We start from the raw sequence: 25,685 nt of genomic DNA, 5'->3' as shown, positions 1-25,685 counted from the left end.
ATAAAAGGAGAGAGGGAGGGGAGAGAGGGAAAAAAACACCTAAAAGCTTCCATCACCTTAATAAAATCATGGGAACCAGTACACAGTGTGTCAGCATCTCTAAACACCAGAGAATGAGCAGACTGACAAAATTGCTTTGACAGCCTGTTCACATGTAACATCCCAGCCTCTTCTGCCATTGGGGGTTGCCTACAGAGATGAAGGCACAGAGTACCCAAGCACACAAGTGGACTCTGTCGTGCTGGTGAGCATGGTATTGATCAAAGGCAGACGGGTTGTCTCTCCTTCAGAAAAGGGGCCAGCGTTATCCTTGTCAATTAAGGTTCACACACTGTACGTATTGATTTGGAACAACTCAACACAGGTAATTGCCATCAAAATGCCGATTTACAAAAGGGCAAGCAGGCATCGGCAATAGAAGCACCTGTATGGTTGTATGGATCTGTTGTTTTCTCCTCCTCATGATCCCAGTCACTCTGACAACACTCAGATCTAGCATTACAGAGGCTGCTTCCACCCAGAAGATTGAGCACGTAAATACATACGCTTCATGTTTTCATTTGCACTTGTTAAATATGGAAGTTAACTTAAGGAAAAACAGTAATTTATCTATGTTATACAATATATCATGGCCAAGTTGATTTCACTTGACTCTGACCCCTCCTCTGTGTATGGTAAAGGTTGAGTAGTTACTTGAGTAGTTTCCATGAATCACAATATTTATTATTTAGTTTTTTTTTAATCTTCCTGCAGTTACCAAATCATGGGGAATGGAAAATCTGAGCCATGTCCATAAAAAGTGCACTGTTTCAAATCAAATGAACAAGTCCATCTGTAGGCAAGGCAGTGAAAGCTAAGGCGCAGACTCTAGGGAGTGACCCCTAAACAGCACAGTTTTTCTTGACATGCTCGCTGGGGTTTAGGGAGGGATTCTGGCAGACAGCGTCAGCTCCAGACATGGCCTCTAGGGGCCTTCAGGGCCACTCTATTGCCAAGAAATAGGCAAGAGAGTGGCAGTAAACAGTCCTGTCAGCATGCCATTATAAAGAATAGCAAGTGCAAAAAAGCATAGTGTCTCACAGTATGTGTGTCCGTGATGGAAGGGGAATTAAACTCAAATATACTTTGTGAGATATGATTGTTGTTTATATCATTATAATTTTTAATGTTTTAGTTTTCCTCAAGCAAAAGTTTACAAGAAAAATTATTAAAGGTAATATAATGCCATATTTCTCTTTGCTAAATTCCACTGAGAAGTCTAAGCTTGAAAAGCTGATGTGTCCGTCAGATATTCAGGTTACACTTTTGTTGTCCTGTTGCTGTTCCCTATTAAAAATACATGGATATATGATAGCAGTGACCTGGGACAGGCCTATAACACACATACACTCAAAGAAATGCAGCATAAAAAAGGCGTCATGTGAATTTAGTGTATCATATGCAAAAATATCCCAAATGTAAAGTCAAAAGTGTCACCAGAAACAGTATACACATGCCATCATTCTTCTGCCAAGGCAGCACACACCATTCTGACTAAATTCAAAGACAAGGTAACTATTAAATGTTTTTTCTTAAAAATATTTTGTCAGTTAACATAAAAATGTGCTTCATGTAGTAAATAAAGTCAAACATATTATTTAAAGGGTCATGAAACCCCAGAACACTTTTTTTGAGCTGTGAACAGATATGTATAGGCTGCACATCATTGAAAACACTAAAGGTACTCATTCATTTTATTTAGAATTTGAAATTAGTTATTTTGCATTTTTCAGAGCGATTTCTGTCTTCCGGTTTGAAAAACAATGTCAGAGAACGTCACAAAATCTGACGTCATCATGTACTACCGGCAAGATCCAGAGTGCTGATTGGCTCCAGTATGGGCTGGTCGAACATGCTGACGTCAACAGTTTCTGCATTTATTCATGAGAAAAAGCACATTCAATCCAATCACTGCGCTGTAGTATGCATACTATTATAATTGCGGTATTATGCACGAGGAAGTATCACTTCTCTTGCTCCTGTCTCTTGTCATTCAGAGACATGGGTCGTATAGTGAGACGCGACCGGAGCAGAAGTTTGGGTGCATGTAGATTGTTTTGCTGTAATCTACCAGCACAAATGGAAAATTTGTTCGCATGAGATCGCATTACAGCGGAGAATTCAAATGTCACAAAAGTGCTGTTCGATTTACCTCTGCGTTCGGACAAGCACATGAGTGTTGTTTGTATTTTGCCCACGATGCGGTCAGAACTGAAGTTTGAATACGAACACATGAAAAATACAATTGTTATGATATGCATGTGGAGTGCACATATGATCGGTTTCAGTGCGGAGCTCCGCGATGAGTTTAACAACACTAGCCACGTGGATTATAGCTCATATACAGAATACAGTATCTGTGTTTAAAGTTTTTATAGAAATATTTCACACGTTCTCCTGCACCAAACATGAACCAGCACGGTGTATGCACACATATTCCATCAAGTCTTCTTCAAATGAATTATATGTGTAAACTGGACACTGATACATCTGAACGCGATGACACGATTATTCTGATGAACAAAAGACTTAGAGAATGGACAAAAATTAAACTATGTCTTTATTCATTCTGTGTTAAACTACGTGTCGTTTATCATGAGACTGCAGTGCTCGTAAACATAATGAAAGTATTATTAGCCCTTTTAAATATTCTTTCGCATTTCTCCCTTGTGCTTGGGAGTTTGTTGTCATTTTTTCTCCGTGCTCATATTCATTATTTTGTATAATGAGTGTGTTGTAGGTCTGTGTTTCATTGGTTGTACTCTCCCCTCTTCCCCCCCTCTACACTCCCACTTTTCCAGAGCTTTACACGCCCATTTTTACAGAGATTTTCCAGCTCAGAGGTGTGAACGACCAGGCTAAAACAGGGAGGTTTCATGACCCTTTAATATCTGAAATAACTTGGTGACATGAGGTTACACCAAAAAAAGATATTGATTGCCTGTTATGACTTTTTTACAGTGTATTCTAAAGTGATATTGTGGCTTATATAGCCATGCTCTATATATATATATATATATATATATATATATATATATATGCTAACTAGTTTTGATTTAGTATTAACATTAATGTGCTCCCTATTACAATACAATATTGTCACACTATAGCAACGCTCTCCCACATATTTTGCTATTATAACTGCGCTTATTTCCGTTGTTGGTATAAGTTGGTGGTAATAGTCAAGAAATGTACAGATTATATGTATATATATATATATATATATATATATATTATATATATAATTTATATATATATATATATATATATATATATATATATATATATATATATATAATTTTTATATATTCTGTAAGGGTGGTCCGCCTACAGGGGTTCAGGCTGTAGGATTTCCGAATGTCTTAAGAAACGTTATCAGCAAGATGGTAGAAATCTGTCCATTTCTTGACTATTACCACCAACTTATACCAACGATGGAAATAAGCGCAGTTATAATAGCAAAATATGTGGGAGAGCGTTGCTATAGTGTGACAATATTGTATTGCAATAGGGAGCACATTAATGTTAATACTAAATCAAAACTAGTTAGCACATCATTTGTAATAGAAAGGGTTTTATGACAATATCTGATTATGGTTACACTTAAAATAATTACAAAATAGATGTATGAGATGATAAAATCATATAAAATTAATCGTTCCCAGCATGTATGTAAAAAGTTACCTGAGAGATAGAGAAAGAGAGTGAAAGAGGAAAAGAGAGAGAGAGAGAGAGAGAGAGAGAGAAGGCCAGAGAGCGCCCAAGAAAAGCCACTAATCAAAAAGACAGAGCAACAGTTACAATCTTCTTTTATCCCTTCCTTGACCATGTGACTGAAACCCAAATGTGAGACATTCAAACTGACCAATCAGAAGATTAAAACTTCCGCACTTTACTAAAGGTGTGACAATTTGTAGACCCCCAATGTACATACACTTTGGCCTATAGGGCTTGATCACCATCAACAAACTTTGAGCCTTCCAAATGGCCCTTGTAGCAAGAGAGAGGGGGTTGAAACAGCAAAGCAAATGTCTTTGTTAATTTTAAAATATCTTTGGATATTTTCAACCTTACGGTTCCCTTTGCAACACCTTGTGAACATACAATGAGTGCAAAAGGATATGGGCTGACCGCACTATATGCTATAGATATATATATATGTATATCATATAGCGCGGTCAGCCCATATCCTTGTGTGCACTCATTGTAGGTTCACAAGGTGTTGCAAAGGGAATTTGAATGCAATATATATATTTTTTTTTTTTTGCAACACCTTGTGAACATACAATGAATGCAAAAGGATATGGGCTGACCGCGCAAAAACAACAAACCTGTTTGTCTGTCAACATACTGTGAGAGATCATTTTTTTGAGCTCGACTTTCATTACACACAGTCTGTTCACTGTCAAAACACTAAATCAGCAGTCTTCAATTAGCCACGGGCAAATCTGAAGCTAACATGCAACCAGTCTGTCTTTTCCTGTTATATTTACATTGTGCCTTTTGTTAAAGCCTTTCACCACACTGTAATAGACAGAGCAAACTTCGCAGCTGCTGCTTAAATCCTATTGCTCAAACCTGGTTTGTCTCCATACACCTGAAATCAGGGTCTACAATACTTATCCATGCAGGAAGTTAAAGACATTGCTCATATCAGGTTACATGTCCATTGAAGCAATGCTGGACTTATTAGGGATTTAGCTAAGGGACAGTACACACATGCTCGCCAAAGATTAACTAAGCAATTTCTGATGTGCTTTCATTATTTTCATGGCATGACATGTTTAAATAACGTCAGGGCTTATTTGAGAGCAGTCTAGTAGGGTTATTATGAGTCAGTGTGGTCTTCTGTATGACCCTATGTATGAGAGATAAATGTTTGATTAATTATACTTAGTGCCTCTAAAAGTCAATTGAACAAACAGAATTTTAATTGACTGTAAATTATGAGAACTCTCATGACGGTTTTCCAGGGCATTCGAGAGAGCTCCATCTTGTCCCATCTATTTTAGATTGCTTCTTAATCCTATTAGCAGACACTCAGCTGCAGTGCTTACTAAGAGGTTTACAAGGGTACCCTGTCAGATTGCCTCTTGCTCGGTTCTTTTCAAACACTCTGACCTCCATTATAAACCTAGCTACCCTATTCTTTTGTGTGGAAATTTTATTGCAGCTAGATGTCATTCAGATCTTGAACAGAAAAGCCTCTGTTATAATCCTGACCTTGAAGAGTTACTTATATGGACTATTTTTGAAAAGACCAGCTCTGAAAATGGCAGTGAATCAAATAGAGGATGTAATTCAAAGATGGGTGAGAAAAAGAAAATTAAGTGTCATATTTTGTTGCATTTTTACTACATTATGTGTGCTGATTTGTTATAAACTATTTGCATTTGTACTTATATCAAGTTAGGCATAAATGTAATTTGTGTAAATCAGTATGCATTATGATAATGACTGTAAAGGGCATAATCAAAATGCAAAAAGGAATATGCTCGGAATGGTTTGTAAATTTGTTAGTTATTATTATTTACAGTGTTATTATTTGTTATTGTTTATAGAGATAGAGGATTTGACAATGACTCTGTTTCAGAGAACAACTGAAGACTTTAAACCAGAGGACCATGAGCTCTTTCTGAATGCTGGTCGCACCTGCATTGCCCAAGGTGACAGCAGTGAACTACTGGACTTCATAAAAGAGGAGGCCAATCAGGTAAATCTGGAAGCATTGACATAATACTTTTAAAAACTCATTTTAGATCTTCTTATTGAAAAAGCAATGGAAAATATTTCTCACCCATTTTATGATTTAAAGCTTTTTGTATCAACTCAAGTCATATAACACACTACTGCAAACAAGAAGGTACCATTTAAATTTTAGGTCCTTAAGAGACAAACAGGTGCCACAACATGTTACACGTTACACATATACATCCTGCGCTCATTTTTATGACATCAATCCACTAAGATTGGAGGAATTTGATGGGCTGTATCTCTACTAAACCGCCACTTTGTCATTCTGCCAAACTGACAGGCCCCATGACCCTTGGGTGTGGGAATGCAGTTAAGCGAAGGACCAGTCAGATTTCTTGCTTCACTGAAAGCCCTCTCAGGAGCAGCACTCCATTAAGTGCTGTTGATTTACCAATTTTCTGCACTGCTCCACTTTTCCATGCATGCAGCACACACTAATAACATGCCATAGCTGTTTTAAAGCAGAGCTTAAATGCACTAAATATACACCATATGGCTGATTTCAAAATAATAATAAATCCGTCAAATGCAAAATTTTCACGATCATGATTGTGAATCATTAAATTTCAGGCATGTACAGAATATAGGTCTGTAGGCATACATTTGCAAATACTACACAAATTTATAAATATGTACAGTACATAAAGCATACAAAAATATTCAAAAATGCAAAATTGTTTCATTAAATGTAAAAAATATAAATGGATAAATGTCTTTCTAGCACATAGTGAGGTCTATGGGCAGTGGCCTACTACCTGCACTGGTGAATGAAGTGCTGAGAAAGGACCGGAGTCCTGCCCACTGTCAGGTTATCCTCAATGAACTTGTACAGGTAAGGTTGTACTTACTCAAATATGGTTCTTAATTACTACGGTAAGATGATGACAATAAATAAGCATAACTTTTATTGTAGATCTGCAGTGTGCAAGAACTCCTTGATATTTTACTTGAGCAAGTGGAGGAGACTGATCCAAATGCCATTGCAGACACCATCATTGTTCTCATGCCTCTTATTCAGTCAGGTAATTAAATTAAACCAGTATAAAAAGCATGTTTTTAACTTAAAATAAAAGCCAAAAACAAACAGGGCTCCCTCTACTGCAACTATCAAGTAATACAACATTTTCTGTTTGTTTCCGTTTCAGTGTTGTTGAGAATGAGTGAGTCAAAAGCCCCTGGATTGGCTTTGGCGCTTGATTCTTTGCAGAAACAAATTTCAAGGCTGCCTGTACCTTACTCACACAAACAGGAACAGGAAGATGTGTATGGGCTCTGCCGATGCTGCACTGCAGTACTGACCTTTGTACAACCCTTTGTACAGGAAGCCGAGAATCAAGACACAAATTCAGTGGCCACCAAACTAAGAGCTGCTCTTCTAACGTTGTATGTTTTCAAACCTGTTCTTATTAATGGAATCACAATAATTTTAATGGAAAATACATACTGCTGAAATGAGCCATTTATCCAAGTATTTCAAGTCAAATTATTTGTATAGTGCTTTTCACAATACACATTGTTTCAAACGGCTTTACTGGGGTGGGCAATATGACAATATAACAATGACAGAAGTAATCCTGTGGATTTAGATCTAGCTATATTGCATTTATAGTGCTGTCTAGCGCATATTTCAGTGCTGCAACTGGTCCACCAGCACTCCCGCATCCCATGCTGTGGACAAGCAAACCAGCAACCAGCATCCCATGCTGGTCCTAGCATGCAAAACATACCTTATACTGGACACCAACAATGCTGGATTTTTCAGCAGGGAAGTCTGATGCCCAGGCACATGTCTAAGCATTCAAAACCAAGGGATTTAGATACTGCTCACTTTTGTTCTAAATGAGAGTAAACAATTCTCAAAAGGCATCTATAAAGATATGATCAGTTGTCTTAATTGAAAAATAGCCCATTGTCAAAGAGTCTGATGTAAGTTAACATTTTGCAAATTTAATTAGCACTCATTTAATTAACGATATTGAGAAGTATGCAACAATTTGTAGATAAGCATGCAATATTTTACCTAATTCTTCACAATTTCCTTTCTTTCTCTAATGGCTCAGTTGCATGAAGAGTCTAAGGGAACCTCTCCTCCAAGTTCAGCTGGACAGAGAGGTAAACACGAAAGAAATTTCACCCCTGAGGAATTTTGCCACAGAAATCATGGTAATGATATCAGACATTTTTGTTACTATTAGGCATGGTACTTCTGGAAAAAGGATGAACTTCTAAGTGCTTCTGTGCTTCCAACACTAGGCAATCTTAGCAGTGAGCCAAGAGTCTCTGCCAAAAATACTGTTCTACCAGCCTTTGAGGGGAAAAGAAGACACTATACTGGAAAAAGATGCTTGTTATCCAAATGAATCAAGAGCTTGCATGGCTTACTTGCTGTTTGTCCAGCTTATTGCCATAGAAGTGTTTCCTGCAGTTTTTAGGTAAGTTGCAGTTAGACCTCAAAACTTTAAATATGTGTTTTTCCCCCTCTTGCCATGTGTTTACCAGACTTAAAGAAAGTGTGAACTGTTGAGGCCACAAATCTCTTGGGCTTTTAAAAGCAGTTCAACATCCCCTTCATTTGAGAATCTTGTTTTGTGCTCAATTTTAGAGCTTGGGACAGTTTTTTTTTTTTTTTTTTTTAAATTCATGGTACACAATAACAATGTCTTTATGAAAGTGGTTTACATGACCAATATACTTTTAATGTACCAGAGTTTTTGTTTGACATTTTATTTCAGCCCTGTTTTCGTCCTGCAGTGCAATATGGAATACATCAATCTTCTGTTGAGTAGGTGTGTAAACAACGTTTTTTGTTTTATTAAAAAAAAAAAAAAAAAAAAAGCCAACATAGTGTACCATGTATTTAGTCCAACTTCCCTTCCTGCTTTTTATTTCTATGCAGAAAGGATGAATCGTGGATTTTGAAAGGACTGGTAAAGTGAACAAAATTACATACTTGAATTTTGTACATACTTGAATTTTCCGTACTGAGTAGTAATTTACTAGCGATGTTTTTTTTTTTTTTGCATTTTTAAGGACTTGTATGTTAAAAGTTTGGAAAGAGTAACAGACTGCAGTCTCCCAGTGGAGCTCTTAGAGCTTAAACCATTTCATGAGGTTCCACAGGTATGCACCACTATGTATTGTTGTGGAATAAACAAAACAAATAAATTTAGAGTTGCATTTGTGTTTTATACTGTGCATGTTAAAAAAAACCTGAAAAACACATCACCCACTTCTTAAAACCTATATAATATCTTGTTGGTGAAAACTAAGGATACACAATATATCAGTACCATATCAGTTTTCCCTCCCAGAATTTTAATTGTGTTGTTCAAAAAATGTTTACTTTTTTTAATGACTTTGTTAACTTACATGAGAACTTTTGTTATTTGTTCACAGAACTTAATTAAAATTATGATTGACTGTCCTATCCAGCATTTGGTAAGTATAGATGAGGCACAAATCGCATGTAAATCTGATCTATGTGAATTAAAGCCAGTTTTATGTTTGCGGCCATTTGACCTCTTTCATTAAGAGAGGAAGAAGTCTTGTGGTGTTCCAGCTCTTTATCGAGAAGCTCAATGGTGAAGCGAAGCACAAATTTTTTAGGTATGGTATCTAGATAGTTTAAATCAATGTTTAATTAAAACTGCTATCAAAATTTGAATGGAATCTGTTGATGTATGTAAATATAAAAAGTGTAACTTAAAAATTAGAACATTCGCAGCTGGGTAATAATTACTTATTTCTCCTTTGTGAATGCTCTAAGACGTATCATGAAGACTAGCCATCATGCAGGGGTAGAGAGTGTCATCATCAAAAACTTAAAGAATCAAGTGGAACTGTGCAGAAAGGTACTGTACAAAACGATCGGATGTCTTAGTCATGAATCACATGCTTAAATGTCCACTTGTCCAAGTGATAGGATTTGAATCATCTCTGAATCACTGATGTTAGAAATATTTATTCTCTTTTGCTATTAAAGTCAGCCTACCAGGATGGCTGGTTTGAGGGGACATGGCTCATCTCACTGCTCAGAGACACTATCACTCTCCCACAGGGCCATGAAACTGACTTGCTACATGGGATGGACAGGTGAACAAGACCTGTGTTTTTACAAAGCTTTTAGTAAAAGAAAACAATCGCCTGACAAGCCACTAAATGCACGTAACTACTTCTTGATGGATCTAGTCAACTTTCATATCAACAAATCATTGACATGAATCGTAACCCAAGTACAGACTCCACGTATGGCAGCTGTCTCTATTTTAAATGTTAGATCTCCTACTAGCTAGATACAATCCATCCCCAACCATAATTTATTTATGAGTGTAGTCCAGGTTTACTGCCACGATCCCACAATGCAGAACAGATGGTGAGTAGTCCAATATTTTGAGGCAGATCCAGTGTCATTCTTAAAATGATACTAAAACCTGAGTGATTGACATACCTCGTCTGGATAATCTGTCCCTGATAAATTACTTAGGCCTTGCTTCATCCTGCTGATGGTCAGCTTTATGCACCTGTTGCACGTAACTCTTTCTGTGTAAAGTACAAGAAATACCTAAGGACAAAATTTGACTATAAGCAATAAGAGTTATTTGTTTTTTGTTGTTTGTTTTTTTCCCGTGTTAATATTTTTAATCTTTATTGCTTTTAAAGGGTCATGGAGTCTCTGAATCTTCTGCGGTATTTATTGATAAAGGAAAGAGAAATTTCCGTAAGATTTTTACAACAGTCTGTCAAATCACCACTATATATATATATATATATATATACTGTATATTTTCATCATGTTCTATTAATAAGACCCACCCTGTTATTTTCAGACTGGAATATGGATAGACCTGTGCCACATTGCAGAAAGTTACACAAAATTATTACGAGTATGTCTAAGCATGTCAAAATCATACTATGGAAAAGAGCTAAAAAGACTTAGAGAGGACAAAAAGATCAAGGCTAAAGGTAATATATGTTTTGTGTTCTTTCTCTGTTAAATTTATATATTATGTAGTGATAAAAAATAGAATTTGACTTGTAGTAACATCTTTGTTTCCCCACAGAATTTAAGGAGGCCTCTGGGAAGAGATCAGTTCAGAGCTTGATTGTGAAAACAGAGACACTAGGCAGCATGCCACGTGAGGCACAAGATAAGGTTAGATTATGAGTAGGCCTACTACTTATCTGAATTCAGTTAAAAAATAATGACAATAAGTCATACATAACACTAAATATATCATTTGCAGGTCTTGCAGTGCGCACTGGTCACATATGACTTAATGGAAAGCCTTGTGGTTCGTATAGAGGACATCATTGAGGAGGGTCAAAAATGAACAAGTGGGCACAATTACTGTGGTCTGAACTGAATAATGTATTTATTTATTTACATTCCCTGTACCATGCTGCATTTTGCATGTGAGAGATACAATATTGATATTTTCAATACTGTATTCATACTCTTCAGTCTTTTTCAGCACAAAAAAGGTGGCGATTTTTCCTCTGACAAAGTTTATACTTTGTTTTTAATGAAGAATTGCTATTATGAAAGAAAAAAAAAGTTTTACAAGAATATGAACAGTATGAATGGCAATTAACAGTTTTTACACAAGTTACTTTGAAACAATACTGACATCTGCTGTTAAAAAGAAGTATAGCAAAACATTAAGAAAATGAATGGACAGGAACATAAATATCACTACAACTCTCTCTCTTGAAGCATCCCCCAAACTGGGCTATGATCAATGATTTGAGCACAAGCCAAAGACATCTGATCTCTCAAATTCTCCACATTGGGTTTACTTGTGGCCTGGAATATAAAGGCCATTAAACTTTTTGCAGACACTTTGCTAATATACTTCTCATAAACCGAATTTTAGTATAAATAATTTTATAGTAAGCACAGTCCTTGACGTTAAATTCAAATTAACATTAAAACCATAACATAATTTACCTCTAGACAGCATTCATTGTAAAATGAAAACATTACTAAAAAATTATAAGAATAAAGAAAACTCAAACTGAAGTGTAAGACATCACAGGTTACCTTAGCGATGATCAGCATTCCCTTCACTACATCAGCTGTACTGTGCACAGGTATGACTCTGAGGTTACAGCCAAGGAATCTTGCAAAAAATTTAAATATCAGAATCACACCATTTATCACATATTTTCTTTCTTTCTTTCTTAAATAAAACAGTCTTTGCTGCTGGCCAGAACTGAACTCTTCCACAAAGTTTGTTCATTAGCTATTTGTCACCTTTGGAAAGTAATTGTGCCACACAGGCATTTTATTCAATAAGTCTGAAAGAATCTCTCGATGCCATGTCTAGAACTCTGCCTTTTTGGTCATGTATGTAATATGGCATGCTTGCTTTCAAAATAAGGTTGTACATTTGTAGTTTTTAATTTATCATTCACCTGTTCTGCACTGATGAGAAAATGTCCCACTCTCTTTTTCCATAGACTGGGGCTCGAAGCAGAAGAAAACTGTTTCTATGGACGTGCACAAACTTCTCAATCCTCTCAAAAAGTTCTGTATTCTCAAGCTTAGCCGAAAACTCCTCCAGTGTGACTAGCAAGAAAGCCGTACCTGTGCAACAGAAAAGTGAAGAGAAGGCAACTCTTTAGCATACACCTGGGATCTATTTTCACAGACTGTATTTTTTTTTTAATTTATGTACATTTTCAACACTATACTTTGTGTTATATTTTCCTTTATATTTATATTGCATTACTGCTGCAAGGGTGTTTCTAATACAACAACTAAAATTTGACATCTTTTTGCTCTTCTGACTGCTGTAATCAATCTCTCTATATTTTTTATTTTCCTCTTTTGGAAAGTCGCGGAAAGCCTTTTGTGGATTTTTTCTTTTTCTGTTGGAACAAATGGGAATGCTAAAATCATATTTGCTGTAGTCTCCTGTTCACCACTATAGAAGTTTACCCAACTATAACTTCACTTTTGAGAATTCCGGAAATGTTAAAAGGGTTCTTAATAAAAACCTTGTGTTAAATAATCTCTCTATTTGGCTTTCTACCAATTAACTGATTATTCTAATTATTATTTTAAAAAGCTAACAAACTCTAGGAGTTTTCTACAATGCTTCTGTCATCAGTACAGTTGTAAGTTGTAACACAGTGTAAGTGCTTGCCTGAATTTCTCAGTGGTTTCCTAACATGAGAGTGCTGCAGGAATGACAGTTCTACAAGGTAAACCCTAGAAATAAGTTAGCATTTTAGCACTTCCAGCTAAAATCAATAGTTTATTTTTTATGGTTTTAGGTTAAAAGCCTGAAATAAGGTCTGTAGTTAACAGAAGCTGAAAAATGACCCAGACAAAATATCTTTAACAAAAGATATTTTCACATTTTATTTTACAACATACATCAGTATAACCCCACAGAGAAAAACAACCAATATGGGGAAGTCCTAAAACAAGATGCATATGTTGTGATTAGGGCCCAAGCCACAGGGCCCTATTGTTTTTCTAAGGAGAATTATTTTTTTCCCAACATCCAGGGCTTTTTGGGGGCCTTAACATGCTCAGAAACTCTTGAAAATTGGCACACACATTGGAATGTGCGGCCATTAGGACGCCGCAGAGGCTGGGACCCGGGCGTCGCACAGAGGCTTTATGGTGCCCCTTTGAATGGGGTCCGAAATCTTGGTCCATATATCAAACACGCTTGCATGTATTAGTATGAAACTCTACACATATAGACCTCATCGGGCCTAACAACTTTCGTACTCTAAGTTATACGCCAGCTCAACAGGAAGTTGGCTATTATGGGTTGTTTGAAAAGCGCATGCTCTGGAATTAGATATACTCCTCCTAGGAGTAATCCGATCACCACCAAACTCGGTCAGCATGAAGTCAAGACATTGAGGATGCTAAATTGCGAGCAGATTTTTGATATCTCGAACAGTTTGGCCGTGGCGAGGCAACAAATTTATGGTGAGAAAAGGGAAACAGGAAATGTGTTATAACTTCTGCATACATTGGTTGATTTATATGAAACTTCAGCTGTGTGTTCATTGTAGGAGGCTGATCACATGGATGTGACTATTGTGAGTCAAAGTTATAGCGCCACCAACCGGCAACAGGAAGTGTGTCACTTTCAAAATGCTTTGAGATCACCCTTTTATTTTTACCCGATTTCGTTTAAACTTCATTAGAATAATGTCAAGACATGGCGAATGTACACCTGTGAAAAGATTTTTGATACTTTTCAAGCACCATTGCCATAGCAACAGATCAAAATTCAGTATTTGTTATGGATGCTTTTGAGATTCTTAGCATGCTTCAAATTGCATGAAACTTGACACATGTCAGGATTGTCATCCAGTAGACATGGGCAAAGCCTTAGAAACGGGCAGGGAGGAGGGCCTCCTTAGCTCCTATAGCGCCACCTTTTGACAAAAGTGGGGGGGGTTAGTTTAACCTACAGTCACCAAACTCGATACACATATTGTTCTCATTAAGCCGGACAACTTTCTAATTTACACTCATTAGCTCCGACCAACAGGAAGTCAGATATTTTCACACTCTCTCTGCCTCTCTCTCTCTGTAGCCCCCCCCAAATTAATTATTTAAAGCGACGAGAATACTTTTTGTGTGCCAAAAACAAAATAATGACTTTTCTCTTTCCCTATTCATTAATTTTATAATTTTATTTTTTCATCACATACCACACATATTGAAATTCAATGAAAGCATGCTTTAGGTGCATAAGTTCGGAGCACAAACGATAGCTCATGGAGGTCAAAAAATACATGAAGAGAAGTGTTAGGATAATACAACATCAGCAGTCACAGACATTCGCATTAAAGGGTTAGTTCACCCAAAAAAATTAAAATAATGTCATTAATTACTCACCCTCATGTCATTCTACACCTCTAAGACCTTTGTTCATCTTCGGAACAAAAATTAAGATATTTTTGATGAAATCCGATGGTTCAGTGAGGCCTCTATTGAGAGCAAACTCACCGTCTCCTCTCAAGATCCATAAAGGTACTAAAAACATTTTTAAAACAGTTCATGTGAGTACAGTGGTTCAACCTTAATATTATAAAGCGACAAGAATACTTTCTGTGTGCCAAAAAACAAAAAAACTAAATAATGACTTTTCAACAATATCTAGTGATGGGCAATTTCAAAACACTGCATTGAAGCTTCACAGATCTTTTGTTTCGAATCAGTGGTTTGGAGTGCCAAAGTCAAATGATTTCAGCAGTTTGGCAGTTTGATAGGCGAGCCAAACCACTGATTTGAAACAAAAGATTTGTGAAGCTTCAATGCAGTGTTTTGAGATTGCCCATCACTAGATATTGTTGAATCTATCCACACTGACAGTGAAAAAGGAGGAAGAGAATCCAAGATTTACCTCTCCCACATATCGCGAATATCTTCGTAGCGATGTGAACTAACGTTACGTCCTTTAAATTTCCCAAGCTGAAAGAGGATGTAATGCGCATGTGCATAATGCGCATGTTCTCTGTCACAGTTCGCATTGGTCTATATTCTATTTGTTGCAATTTCTTGTTGCCAGGCTTATCTTTTTCTACATTGTGATGGACTGCAATTAATTCTTAACTGCTTCTGCACACTGCAGCACATACAAGATTTCGTTCGTTATTACTGCATTGAAAAAAAATCCAGTAGGACATCTCTAAAGGATTAAATTTACTTATGAAATGTAACTAATTTCTACCTGACAAGGGGAAAACAAAAGAAGAGGACAGAATGCTGTCCGAGCGACGAATCCTGTGCTGCTGCGTTAAAAGTATCTGTGAGGGTTCATCACACTGCGAAGATAATACAAAATAAGCAGATAAACGTATAAATAAGCATTCAGTCAATCAATAAATCAAATTAGTCAAATCAAAAACGGAAAAACAATATTTTCCTCAAAGCTATAACAACTACAACCTATGAACTTTAACAGCAAGCATTTTAGCCATCCAACGTAAACACGGAAAACCAACCTGAGGTGAGGTACTGATTATAACGGTTGTTTTCCAGGAAGAGGTGTTAGTATCGCTTGCCATTTCCTGTTAGTTGGCTTGATATTCAGTTAGTTACGGTGCTAACAGTTCTTCCACAAAAGAGCCTATAAAAAAGGTTTTAACTAGACAGTCTGTCAACTGACGCCAATAACGTTAGAGCGGGCGGGAACTGGGACATTCCGAAATGTTGAATGTCAATTCACCTTGTTACTCAAATTGTTTGTACTCAAAAATATTTTTTAATTATTTAATATTTATTTAATATTTATTTAATATTTAAATATTTTTTTTTTCATGATACAAACAGTTATAGACCTTATAGCCCCGCCCCTTTTCAACGCTGCGCTCGTTGTCTTTTGTCTTCCTGTTTGTATTTCCACAGCGATCTTACGCATTTATGAATGAACTGCTCGTTTTAAAATCTTCCCGGTCTGCTGACATTTGTTAAGACATCTGCTTTAAACATTACAATGCTCACAATAACTTTCATTAACTCTACCACAAGTAAATCTACTTCACCAGCTAATTATTCTTTGACAGCGATGCCATAAATACAGAGCTACCGCAAAAACGGAAGTTCAAAGATAATTATAAAGATGGCGGTGCGCTTGTTTCTCTGGCGCATAAGGTTTATAGCCTAGATAATAGTTGGCCTATACAGAAGGTATAGGCCAACTATAAATGTATTTAAAATTATTTTAAATACATTTTTAAAGGAAATTATATTTTTACTCACAATTGATGAATTAAAGATTCAGTAAATGCACAATATTTTTCAAACTGTATGTTTAGTAGTTACAACTTTTATCTCTCTATATTTAAAACTAAAATTTGACTTGTGTAAGTGTATCTTTTCCTAGTTTTATTTCGGTAACACTTTATAATAACTGCACACTATGAAGCATTAGTTAAGCATTAGTAAACAGTCAATTTATCATTTATAAAGCATTAATAGACATTAATAAGCAGTTTATAGATACACCTATAAATGCTTTGTTCTTGATTTAGAAGCATATCTATAATGTGTTTAATAATTGTATTTTCATACTTTATTAATGATCAATTTATCATTTCTAAATTAAGTATTACATTATTTACAAACCAGTTATTTAGGAGTTGTCAGTGGTTCATAAGATCATTTAGGAAATGTAAGTACATGATTAATAAACTATTTAAACATACATTTATTCATCTTATTATTTAGAGTTACCCAGTGTGTTAATAAATGCTTTACTAAATACATATTCCTACTGTAATTCATGATTAATTCAGGTAGTTATAAAACATTTAGAAGTGGTCAGTTAACTATTTTTGTGAGCTCATCTAAAGTGAGGACTGTTTATGCCTCGTAAAGCTTTACAAAGAAGATTTAAAGGTTCAGTGATCTTCTGCACTGCAGTTCTCTAATGTTTTAAAGTTAGTACTGAGGTAGTTTTGACACTGTGAAATATTTTATTACATTATTATTGTTTTATAAAAACATTATTTGTTTTATTTTGGCACTGCTGTAATCCAGTGTTGGCACTGGTAAATTTTTATTCAGCAATGTTTACACTTTACAGAAATGTATTTTTATATCAGATTGCATAGGCTTAGTTTCATTTTACTGCACAGTAATGCTTTCTGGAGGAGTACAGGGATTCTTATTTTCTATGAAATTGCAGATGTTTATTTTTTAATTTTATATCAAGTTACCCATTGTAAAGTTTTATTGTTTTCCTTGAAATAAATATTTCTATGTTCTGTATTCTTTAAATCTCCTTTAATAAAAGCTTTATGAGGCATGAATAGCCCTCACTTTAGATGAGCTCACAAAAATAGTTAACTGACAACTACTAAATGTTTTAGAATTAATCATGAGTTACAGTAGGAATATGTGTTAATAAAGTATTTAATAACACACTGTGTAACTATTACTATATGTCTAAATAAAATGTACATTTAAATAGTTTATTAATCATTTACTTACACTTTATAAATGATCTTATGAACCACTGACAACTCCTAAATAACTGGTTTGTAAATAATGTAATACTTAATTTAGAAATGATAAATTGATCATTAATAAAGTATGAAAATACAGTTATTAAACACATTATAGATATGCTTCTAAATCAAGAACAAAGCATTTATAGGTGTATTTATAAACTGCTTACTAATGTCTATTAATGCTTTATAAATGATTAATTAACTATTTACTAATGCTTAACTAATGCTTCATAGCGTGAGTTATTCTAAAGTGTTACCTTTATTTCTAATAAAGTTATTCAACAAAGGAGAAGTGATGGCAATTGTTGGAATTTGTTGGTTTCTTTAATAGAATGATGAATACAAATTATTGCTATACAATGCAATGGCCAATATACAAGCTATACCTTTCAGATAGTCACAGACCGTTGGCTGAACGTCTGATGCATATGGCACACTTAACTGAAAACACTTTAGGATTTTCGAAGTCGTAATCTGGTTGGTTGAATTCTACAGGATGTCCGGGAGACGTGTGTGTCGCATTCTTTAATGGTCCACCTGGAAACAAATGCTGTGACGCCAAACCCCCTCGTGGAAGAAGAATGCTGTTATGTTTACAACTGTGACAATGAGCACTTATCAGGATCAACTAAACACTGGATTTTCAAAAGTATGTGAAGTTCGCAGCTCCATTGTTGCAGTAAACTTGCACAGCGTTCTTGAATGAATAATTTATTAGAAGCACCCCGGTCTGTTATTGTAGGAGCATCAACTTTACATTTTCATGCCCCTAAACATGACACAGAACAAAACGAACTGTGATTGGTTGCGTTACATGTCAGTCAAATGTCCCCTTGGGCAGTCCTTGGCCAATGAAAGCTGTGATAGAGTTCAGACCTTCTGCCATCAGTCTGAAGGTCTCACTATGTGAGACTACATTTCAGATAACATTGTACTGAATCTTACATCTCAAATAAACAAGGAATCGTAAGCGTAAACCATAGATCTATTTTATATATTTTTTTATTTTAACAGTTAAAATCCTTCACAAAGGCCTGGTTTCACAGACAAGGCTTAAGGCTAGTCCCAGACTAAAATAATACTGGGGATTGAACCCAAGACCTCATACATACAAAGCATGTGCTCTACCACTGAGATACAACCCCTGTATTGTCTAATGTTTTTCTCTTCTTTAAATATAAGTTCCTTTTAAGCACGATATGTATGTGATATAGGCCATTTAATTAAAAGTCCAACATTCCACATGTCGAATCGGCTGAAAAAAAGCAGACGAGGACCAACTTCAGCCGATGGTGTGGAACACATTGAGAAAACTTAGTCAACCGACGAACAAAACTTGCCTGACGTCTGACCATCGGCTTGGCGTGCTCCTGCCTTAAGGTTCAGTGGTTTTAGAAACAGGAAAAGTGTTTACTTAAAAGTACATACAAGGTTTTAGAAAAAGGAAAAGTGTGTATTTGAAAGTACCATATTGCTTGCAGATGCTGGGGATTGAACCCAGGACCTCATGCATGCAGAGCATACTCTTGTCTAGTTAAATGTACCTTTTATTCTAGATATATAGGTGATTAAGGACAACATTGGAATAAATGCTCATAATGCACCAAATTGCTTAGAGATATATACATGATTCAAGCCTTTTACTTCCAAGAAGTCCAAGTTGCTTGGAGGTGCTGGGGATTGAAGCCAGGAAGTAATAAATGCAAAGCATGGATTCTACCACTGAGCTACATCCCCTGATAAGTTTGCAGTTTTCCTCTTGTGTAGTTATATGTGCCTTTCGAGATGTAAAGTTGATAAAGGACAACATTGAAATACATGCAGATAAGGTTCAGAGGTTTTAGAAACAGGAAAAGCGCTTACTTAAAAGTACCACATTGCTTGAAGATGCTGGGAAGTGAACCCAGGAACTCATAAATGCACAGCATGCACTCTACCACTTAACTACATCCCCGGACAACCCTGCTCTTTTACTCATTTGTAGTTACATGTGCCCTTTATTTGGGATATATAGGTCTTAAAGGCCACCATTGAAAGACATGCACATAAGGTTCAGAGGTTTTAGAATCAGGAAAAGCGCTTACTGGAAAGTACCACGTTGCTTGGAGATGCTGGGGATTGAACACAGGACCTCATACATGTAAAGCATGCACTCTACCACGTAAAGCATGCGCTCTACCACGGAACTAAATTTTCAGATGTTGATAAGTTTCTAAAACTTTTCCTGTTTTAGAAAAAGGTCAGTTGCTTACTTGAAAATACAACATTGCGTAGAGATGCTGGGGATTGAACCCAGGACCTCATACATGCAAAGCATACGCTCTACCACTGAATTACATCCCCTGATTTTGATAAGTTTTTTGTGTACTTCCATGTGCCTTTTCTTAGATTTATATAGCTGACAAGTGCAGAAATTGGAATACTTGTACATAAGGTTCAACGGTTTTAGAACCAGGAAAAGTGTTTACTTGAAACATTGCTTGGAGATGTAATGTTGCATGAGTTCACTGAGCTACATCCTCTGATGTTAAAGTGCTTTTCCTGTTGTGTAGATATATGTGCCTTTGGTGTTAATGACCAACATTGCAATTCATGCACCAAATTGGTTTAGAGATATTTATGCGATTTAAACGTTTCACTTAAAGGCAAAGATTTCTTGGAGATGCTGGGGATTGAACCCAGGACCTCATACATGCAAAGCATGCGCTCTACCACTGAGCTACATCCCCTGATGTTGAAGGGATTTTCCTGTTGTGTAGATATATGTGCCTTTGGTGTTAAAGGCCAACATTGCAATTCATTCAACAAATTGTTTAGAGATATGTATGCGATTAAAGGCAAAGATTGCTTGGAGATGCTGGGGATTGAACCCAGGACCTCATACATGGTCCAAAACTTTTCCTGTTGTGTAGATATATGTGACTTTGGTGTTAACGACCAACATCGCAATTCATGCACCAAAATGATTAGAGAAATTTAAGCGATTTAAACGTTTCACTTAAAGGGAAGGATTGCTTGGATTGCTTGGAGATGCTGACAAATCTTTTCGTGTTGTGTAGATATATGTGACTTTGGTGTTAACGACCAACATCGCAATTCATGCACCAAACTGATTAGAGAATTTTAAGCGATTTAAATGTTTCACTTAAAGGGAAAGATTGCTTGGAGATGCTGGGGATTGAACCCAGGACCTCATACATGGTCCAAAACTTTTCCTGTTGTGTAGATATATGTGCCTTTGGTGTTAATGACCAACATCGCAATTCATGCACCAAATTGGTTAGAGATATTTACGCGATTTAAACGTTTCACTTAAAGGCAAAGATTTCTTGGAGATGCTGGGGATTGAACCCAGGACCTCATACATGCAAAGCATGCGCTCTACCACTGAGCTACATCCCCTGACGTCGAAGTGCTTTTCCTGTTATGTAGATATATGTGCCTTTGGTGTTAAAGGCCAACATTGCAACTCATTTAACAAATTGTTTAGAGATATGTATGCAATTAAAGGCAAAGATTGCTTGGAGATGCTGGGGATTGAACCCAGAACCTCATACATGCGAAGCATGCGCTCTACCACTGAGCTACATCCCCTGACGCTGACAGTGTTTCCTGTTGTGTAGATATATGTGCCTTTGGTGTTAAAGGCCAACATTGCAATTCCTTCAACAAATTGGTTAGAGATATTTACGCGATTTAAATGTTTCACTTAAAGGGAAAGATTGCTTGGAGATGCTGGGGATTGAACCCAGGACCTCATACATGCGAAGCATGCGCTCTACCACTGAGCTACATCCCCTAACGCGGACAGCGTTTCCTTTTGTGTAGATATATGTGCCTTTGGTGTTAATGACCAACATTGCAATTCATACAATTTAAGCGATTTAAATGTTTCACTTAAAGGGAAAGATTGATTGGAGATGCTTGGAGATGCTGACAAATTTTTTCCTGTTGTGTAGATATATGTGACTTTGGTGTTAACGACCAACATCGCAATTCATGCACCAAGTTGATTAGAGAAATTTAAACGATTTAAATGTTTCACTTAAAGGGAAAGATTGCTTGGAGATGCTGGGGATTGAACCCAGGACCTCATACATGGTCCAAAACTTTTCCTGTTGTGTAGATATATGTGCCTTTGGTGTTAATGACCAACATCGCAATTCATGCACCAAATTGGTTAGAGATATTTACGCGATTTAAACGTTTCACTTAAAGGCAAAGATTGCTTGGAGATGCTGGGGATTGAACACAGGACCTCATACATGGTCCAGAACTTTTCCTGTTGTGTAGACCAACATTGCAATTCATGCACCAAATTGGTTTAGAGATATTTATGCGATTTAAACGTTTCACTTAAACGCAAAGATTTCTTGGAGATGCTTGGGATTGAACCCAGGACCTCATACATGCAAAGCATGCGCTCTACCACTGAGCTACATCCCCTGATGTTGAAGGGTTTTTCCTGTTGTGTAGATATATGTGCCTTTGGTGTTAAAGGCCAACATTGCAATTCATTCAACAAATTGTTTCGAGATATGTATGCGATTAAAGGCAAAGATTGCTTGGAGATGCTGGGGATTGAACCCAGGACCTCATACATGGTCCAAAACTTTTCCTGTTGTGTAGATATATGTGACTTTGGTGTTAACGACCAACATCGCAATTCATGTACCAAATTGATTAGAGAAATTTAAGCGATTTAAACGTTTCACTTAAAGGGAAAGATTCCTTGGATTGCTTGGAGATGCTGACAAATCTTTTCCTGTTGTGTAGATATATGTGACTTTGGTGTTAACAACCAACATCGCAATTCATGCACCAAAATGATTAGAGAAATTTAAGCGATTTAAATGTTTCACTTAAAGGGAAAGATTGTTTGGAGATGCTGGGGATTGACCCCAGGACCTCATACATGGTCCAGAACTTTTCCTCTTGTGTAGATATATGTGTCGTCGGTGTTAAAGGCCAACATTGCAACTCATTCAACAAATTGTTTCGAGATATGTATGCGATTAAAGGCAAAGATTGCTTGGAGATGCTGGGGATTGAACCCAGGACCTCATACATGCAAAGCATGCGCTCTACCACTGAGCTACATCCCCTGATGTTGAAGTGCTTTTCCTGTTGTGTAGATATATGTGCCTTTGGTGTTAATGACCAACATTGCAATTCATGCACCAAATTGGTTTACAGATATTTCTGCGATTTAAACGTTTCACTTAAAGGCAAAGATTTCTTGGAGATGCTGGGGATTGAACACAGGACCTCATACATGGTCCAGAACTTTTCCTGTTGTGTAGATATATGTGCCTTTGGTGTTAATGACCAACATCGCAATTCATGCACCAAATTGGTTAGAGATATTTACGCGATTTAAACGTTTCACTTAAAGGCAAAGATTTCTTGGAGATGCTGGGGATTGAACCCAGGACCTCATACATGCAAAGCATGCGCTCTACCACTGAGCTACATCCCCTGATGTTGAAGGACTTTTCCTGTTATGTACATATAGGTGCCTTTGGTGTTAAAGGCCAACATTGCAATTTAATTCAACAAATTGTTTAGAGATATGTATGCGATTAAAGGCAAAGATTGCTTGGAGATGCTGGGGATTGAACACAGGACCTCATACATGGTCCAAAACTTTTCCTGTTGTGTAGATATATGTGCCTTTGGTGTTAATGACCAACATTGCAATTCATGCACCAAATTGGTTTACAGATATTTACGCGATTTAAACGTTTCACTTAAAGGCAAGGATTGCTTGGAGATGCTGGGGATTGAACACAGGACCTCATACATGCGAAGCATGCGCTCTACCACTGAGCTACATTCCCTGATGCTGACAGCGTTTCCTGTTGTGTAGATATATGTGCCTTTGGTGTTAAAGGCCATCATTGCAATTCCTTCAACAAATTGTTTAGAGATATTTATGCGATTTAAACGTTTCACTTAAAAGAAAAGATTGCTTGGAGATGCTGGGGATTGAACCCACGACCTCACACATGCGAAGCATGCGCTCTACCACTGAGCTACATCCCCTAACGCTGACAGCGTTTCCTTTTGTGTAGATATATGTGCCTTTGGTGTTAATGACCAACATTGCAATTCATGCAATTTAAGCGATTTAAATGTTTCACTTAAAGGGAAAGATTGCTTGGAGATGCTGGGGATTGAACACAGGACCTCATACATGGTACAGAACTTTTCCTGTTGTGTAGATATATGTGCCTTTGGTGTTAATGACCAACATCGCAATTCATGCACCAAATTGGTTAGAGATATTTACGCGATTTAAACGTTTCACTTAAAGCTTAAAGGCAAAGATTTCTTGGAGATGCTGGGGATTGAACCCAGGACCTCATACATGCAAAGCATACGCTCTACCACTGAGCTACATCCCCTGATGTTGAAAGGACTTTTCCTGTTATGTACATATAGGTGCCTTTGGTGTTAAAGGCCAACATTGCAACTCATTTAACAAATTGTTTAGAGATATGTATGCGATTAAAGGCAAAGATTGCTTGGAGATGCTGGGGATTGAACCCAGGACCTCATACATGGTCCAGAACTTTTCCTGTTGTGTAGATATATGTGCCTTTGGTGTTAATGACCAACATCGCAATTCATGCACCAAATTGGTTAGAGATATTTACGCGATTTAAACGTTTCACTTAAAGGCAAAGATTTCTTGGAAATGCTGGGGATTGAACCCAGGACCTCATACATGCAAAGCATACGCTCTACCACTGAGCTACATCCCCTGATGTTGAAGGACTTTTCCTGTTATGTACATATAGGTGCCTTTGGTGTTAAAGGCCAACATTGCAACTCATTTAACAAATTGTTTAGAGATATGTATGCGATTAAAGGCAAAGATTGCTTGGAGATGCTGGGGATTGAACCCAGGACCTCATACATGGTCCAAAACTTTACCTGTTGTGTAGATATATGTGACTTTGGTGTTAAAGGCCATCATTGCAATTCCTTCAACAAATTGTTTAGAGATTTTTATGCGATTTAAACGTTTCACTTAAAAGAAAAGATTGCTTGGAGATGCTGGGGATTGAACCCAGGACCTCATACATGCGAAGCATGCGCTCTACCACTGAGCTACATCCCCTGATGTTGAAGTGCTTTTCCTGTTGTGTAGATATATGTGCCTTTGGTGTTAATGACCAACATTGCAATTCATGCACCAAATTGGTTTACAGATATTTCTGCGATTTAAACGTTTCACTTAAAGGCAAAGATTTCTTGGAGATGCTGGGGATTGAACACAGGACCTCATACATGCAAAGCATGCGCTCTACCACTGAGCTACATCCCCTGATGTTGAAGGACTTTTCCTGTTATGTACATATAGGTGCCTTTGGTGTTAAAGGCCAACATTGCAATTTAATTCAACAAATTGTTTAGAGATATGTATGCGATTAAAGGCAAAGATTGCTTGGAGATGCTGGGGATTGAACACAGGACCTCATACATGGTCCAAAACTTTTCCTGTTGTGTAGATATATGTGCCTTTGGTATTAATGAATAACATTGCAATTCATGCACCAAATTGGTTTACAGATATTTATGCGATTTAAACGTTTCACTTAAACGCAAAGATTTCTTGGAGATGCTGGGGATTGAACCCAGGACCTCATACATGCAAAGCATGCGCTCTACCACTGAGCTACATCCCCTGATGTTGAATGACTTTTCCTGTTTTGTAGATATATGTGCCTTTGGTGTTAAAGGCCAACATTGCAACTCATTTAACAAATTGTTTAGAGATATGTATGCGATTAAAGGCAAAGATTGCTTGGAGATGCTGGGGATTGAACCCAGGACCTCATACATGGTCCAAAACTTTACCTGTTGTGTAGATATATGTGACTTTGGTGTTAAAG

At 36.8% G+C, this 25,685-nt stretch overlaps 2 protein-coding genes and 15 non-coding genes across 17 annotated transcripts; 1 reads left to right on the top strand and 16 right to left on the bottom strand.

Annotated features, from left to right (window-relative positions):
- The first annotated feature begins 5,311 nt into the window (after positions 1-5,311).
- On the top strand, positions 5,312-11,123 carry glmnb (glomulin, FKBP associated protein b). Its single transcript, XM_051897495.1, has 18 exons — positions 5,312-5,350; positions 5,633-5,752; positions 6,515-6,625; positions 6,707-6,815; positions 6,939-7,176; positions 7,854-7,956; positions 8,047-8,225; positions 8,526-8,579; positions 8,690-8,720; positions 8,824-8,913; positions 9,190-9,231; positions 9,326-9,399; positions 9,560-9,644; positions 9,776-9,885; positions 10,453-10,510; positions 10,620-10,755; positions 10,854-10,945; positions 11,037-11,123. Exons 1-18 carry the CDS (start codon positions 5,312-5,314, stop codon positions 11,121-11,123), a joined length of 1,758 nt encoding a protein of 585 aa, XP_051753455.1.
- Positions 11,124-11,485: 362 nt separating this feature from the next.
- Positions 11,486-15,837, bottom strand: LOC127514726 (protein SPO16 homolog). Its single transcript, XM_051897833.1, has 5 exons — positions 15,775-15,837; positions 15,501-15,594; positions 12,208-12,379; positions 11,834-11,912; positions 11,486-11,596 (listed from the first exon to the last, which is right to left on the bottom strand). Exons 1-5 carry the CDS (start codon positions 15,835-15,837, stop codon positions 11,486-11,488), a joined length of 519 nt encoding a protein of 172 aa, XP_051753793.1.
- A 4,218-nt stretch (positions 15,838-20,055) lies between these two features.
- trnaa-ugc (transfer RNA alanine (anticodon UGC)) lies at positions 20,056-20,127 on the bottom strand. Its single transcript has one exon. It is a non-coding gene; the product is annotated as a tRNA-Ala (tRNA).
- A 314-nt stretch (positions 20,128-20,441) lies between these two features.
- trnaa-ugc (transfer RNA alanine (anticodon UGC)) lies at positions 20,442-20,513 on the bottom strand. The gene has a single exon. It is a non-coding gene; the product is annotated as a tRNA-Ala (tRNA).
- A 601-nt stretch (positions 20,514-21,114) lies between these two features.
- On the bottom strand, positions 21,115-21,186 carry trnaa-ugc (transfer RNA alanine (anticodon UGC)). Its single transcript has one exon. It is a non-coding gene; the product is annotated as a tRNA-Ala (tRNA).
- Positions 21,187-21,306: 120 nt separating this feature from the next.
- trnaa-cgc (transfer RNA alanine (anticodon CGC)) lies at positions 21,307-21,378 on the bottom strand. Its single transcript has one exon. It is a non-coding gene; the product is annotated as a tRNA-Ala (tRNA).
- Positions 21,379-21,511: 133 nt separating this feature from the next.
- On the bottom strand, positions 21,512-21,583 carry trnaa-cgc (transfer RNA alanine (anticodon CGC)). The gene has a single exon. It is a non-coding gene; the product is annotated as a tRNA-Ala (tRNA).
- Positions 21,584-22,158: 575 nt separating this feature from the next.
- Positions 22,159-22,230, bottom strand: trnaa-ugc (transfer RNA alanine (anticodon UGC)). The gene has a single exon. It is a non-coding gene; the product is annotated as a tRNA-Ala (tRNA).
- A 587-nt stretch (positions 22,231-22,817) lies between these two features.
- On the bottom strand, positions 22,818-22,889 carry trnaa-ugc (transfer RNA alanine (anticodon UGC)). The gene has a single exon. It is a non-coding gene; the product is annotated as a tRNA-Ala (tRNA).
- Positions 22,890-23,191: 302 nt separating this feature from the next.
- trnaa-ugc (transfer RNA alanine (anticodon UGC)) lies at positions 23,192-23,263 on the bottom strand. The gene has a single exon. It is a non-coding gene; the product is annotated as a tRNA-Ala (tRNA).
- Positions 23,264-23,552: 289 nt separating this feature from the next.
- On the bottom strand, positions 23,553-23,624 carry trnaa-cgc (transfer RNA alanine (anticodon CGC)). The gene has a single exon. It is a non-coding gene; the product is annotated as a tRNA-Ala (tRNA).
- A 133-nt stretch (positions 23,625-23,757) lies between these two features.
- On the bottom strand, positions 23,758-23,829 carry trnaa-cgc (transfer RNA alanine (anticodon CGC)). The gene has a single exon. It is a non-coding gene; the product is annotated as a tRNA-Ala (tRNA).
- A 290-nt stretch (positions 23,830-24,119) lies between these two features.
- trnaa-ugc (transfer RNA alanine (anticodon UGC)) lies at positions 24,120-24,191 on the bottom strand. Its single transcript has one exon. It is a non-coding gene; the product is annotated as a tRNA-Ala (tRNA).
- Positions 24,192-24,479: 288 nt separating this feature from the next.
- On the bottom strand, positions 24,480-24,551 carry trnaa-ugc (transfer RNA alanine (anticodon UGC)). Its single transcript has one exon. It is a non-coding gene; the product is annotated as a tRNA-Ala (tRNA).
- Positions 24,552-24,838: 287 nt separating this feature from the next.
- On the bottom strand, positions 24,839-24,910 carry trnaa-cgc (transfer RNA alanine (anticodon CGC)). The gene has a single exon. It is a non-coding gene; the product is annotated as a tRNA-Ala (tRNA).
- Positions 24,911-25,045: 135 nt separating this feature from the next.
- trnaa-ugc (transfer RNA alanine (anticodon UGC)) lies at positions 25,046-25,117 on the bottom strand. Its single transcript has one exon. It is a non-coding gene; the product is annotated as a tRNA-Ala (tRNA).
- Positions 25,118-25,406: 289 nt separating this feature from the next.
- trnaa-ugc (transfer RNA alanine (anticodon UGC)) lies at positions 25,407-25,478 on the bottom strand. The gene has a single exon. It is a non-coding gene; the product is annotated as a tRNA-Ala (tRNA).
- Positions 25,479-25,685: the final 207 nt, after the last annotated feature.

This window comes from Ctenopharyngodon idella, chromosome 6 (assembly GCF_019924925.1).
Source record: "Ctenopharyngodon idella isolate HZGC_01 chromosome 6, HZGC01, whole genome shotgun sequence".
Classification (NCBI taxonomy): domain Eukaryota; kingdom Metazoa; phylum Chordata; class Actinopteri; order Cypriniformes; family Xenocyprididae; genus Ctenopharyngodon; species Ctenopharyngodon idella.
Note: the sequence above shows the minus strand (reverse complement) of the source record. Positions and strands in the feature narration are given on the sequence as shown.

Coding starts and splice junctions, on each gene's coding strand:
- glmnb (XM_051897495.1), top strand. CDS start 5,312: ATGGCAGTGAATCAAATAGAGGATGTAATTCAAAGATGG. Junction 6,816..6,938: donor CATGCCTCTTATTCAGTCAG/GTAATTAAATTA, acceptor TTTCCGTTTCAG/TGTTGTTGAGAATGAGTGAG. Junction 7,957..8,046: donor ATTTTGCCACAGAAATCATG/GTAATGATATCA, acceptor TTCCAACACTAG/GCAATCTTAGCAGTGAGCCA.
- LOC127514726 (XM_051897833.1), bottom strand. CDS start 15,837: ATGGCAAGCGATACTAACACCTCTTCCTGGAAAACAACCGTTATAATC. Junction 12,380..15,500: donor TTTTGTTTTCCCCTTGTCAG/GTAGAAATTAGT, acceptor TCTGTTGCACAG/GTACGGCTTTCTTGCTAGTC. Junction 11,597..11,833: donor GAATGCTGATCATCGCTAAG/GTAACCTGTGAT, acceptor TTTATATTCCAG/GCCACAAGTAAACCCAATGT.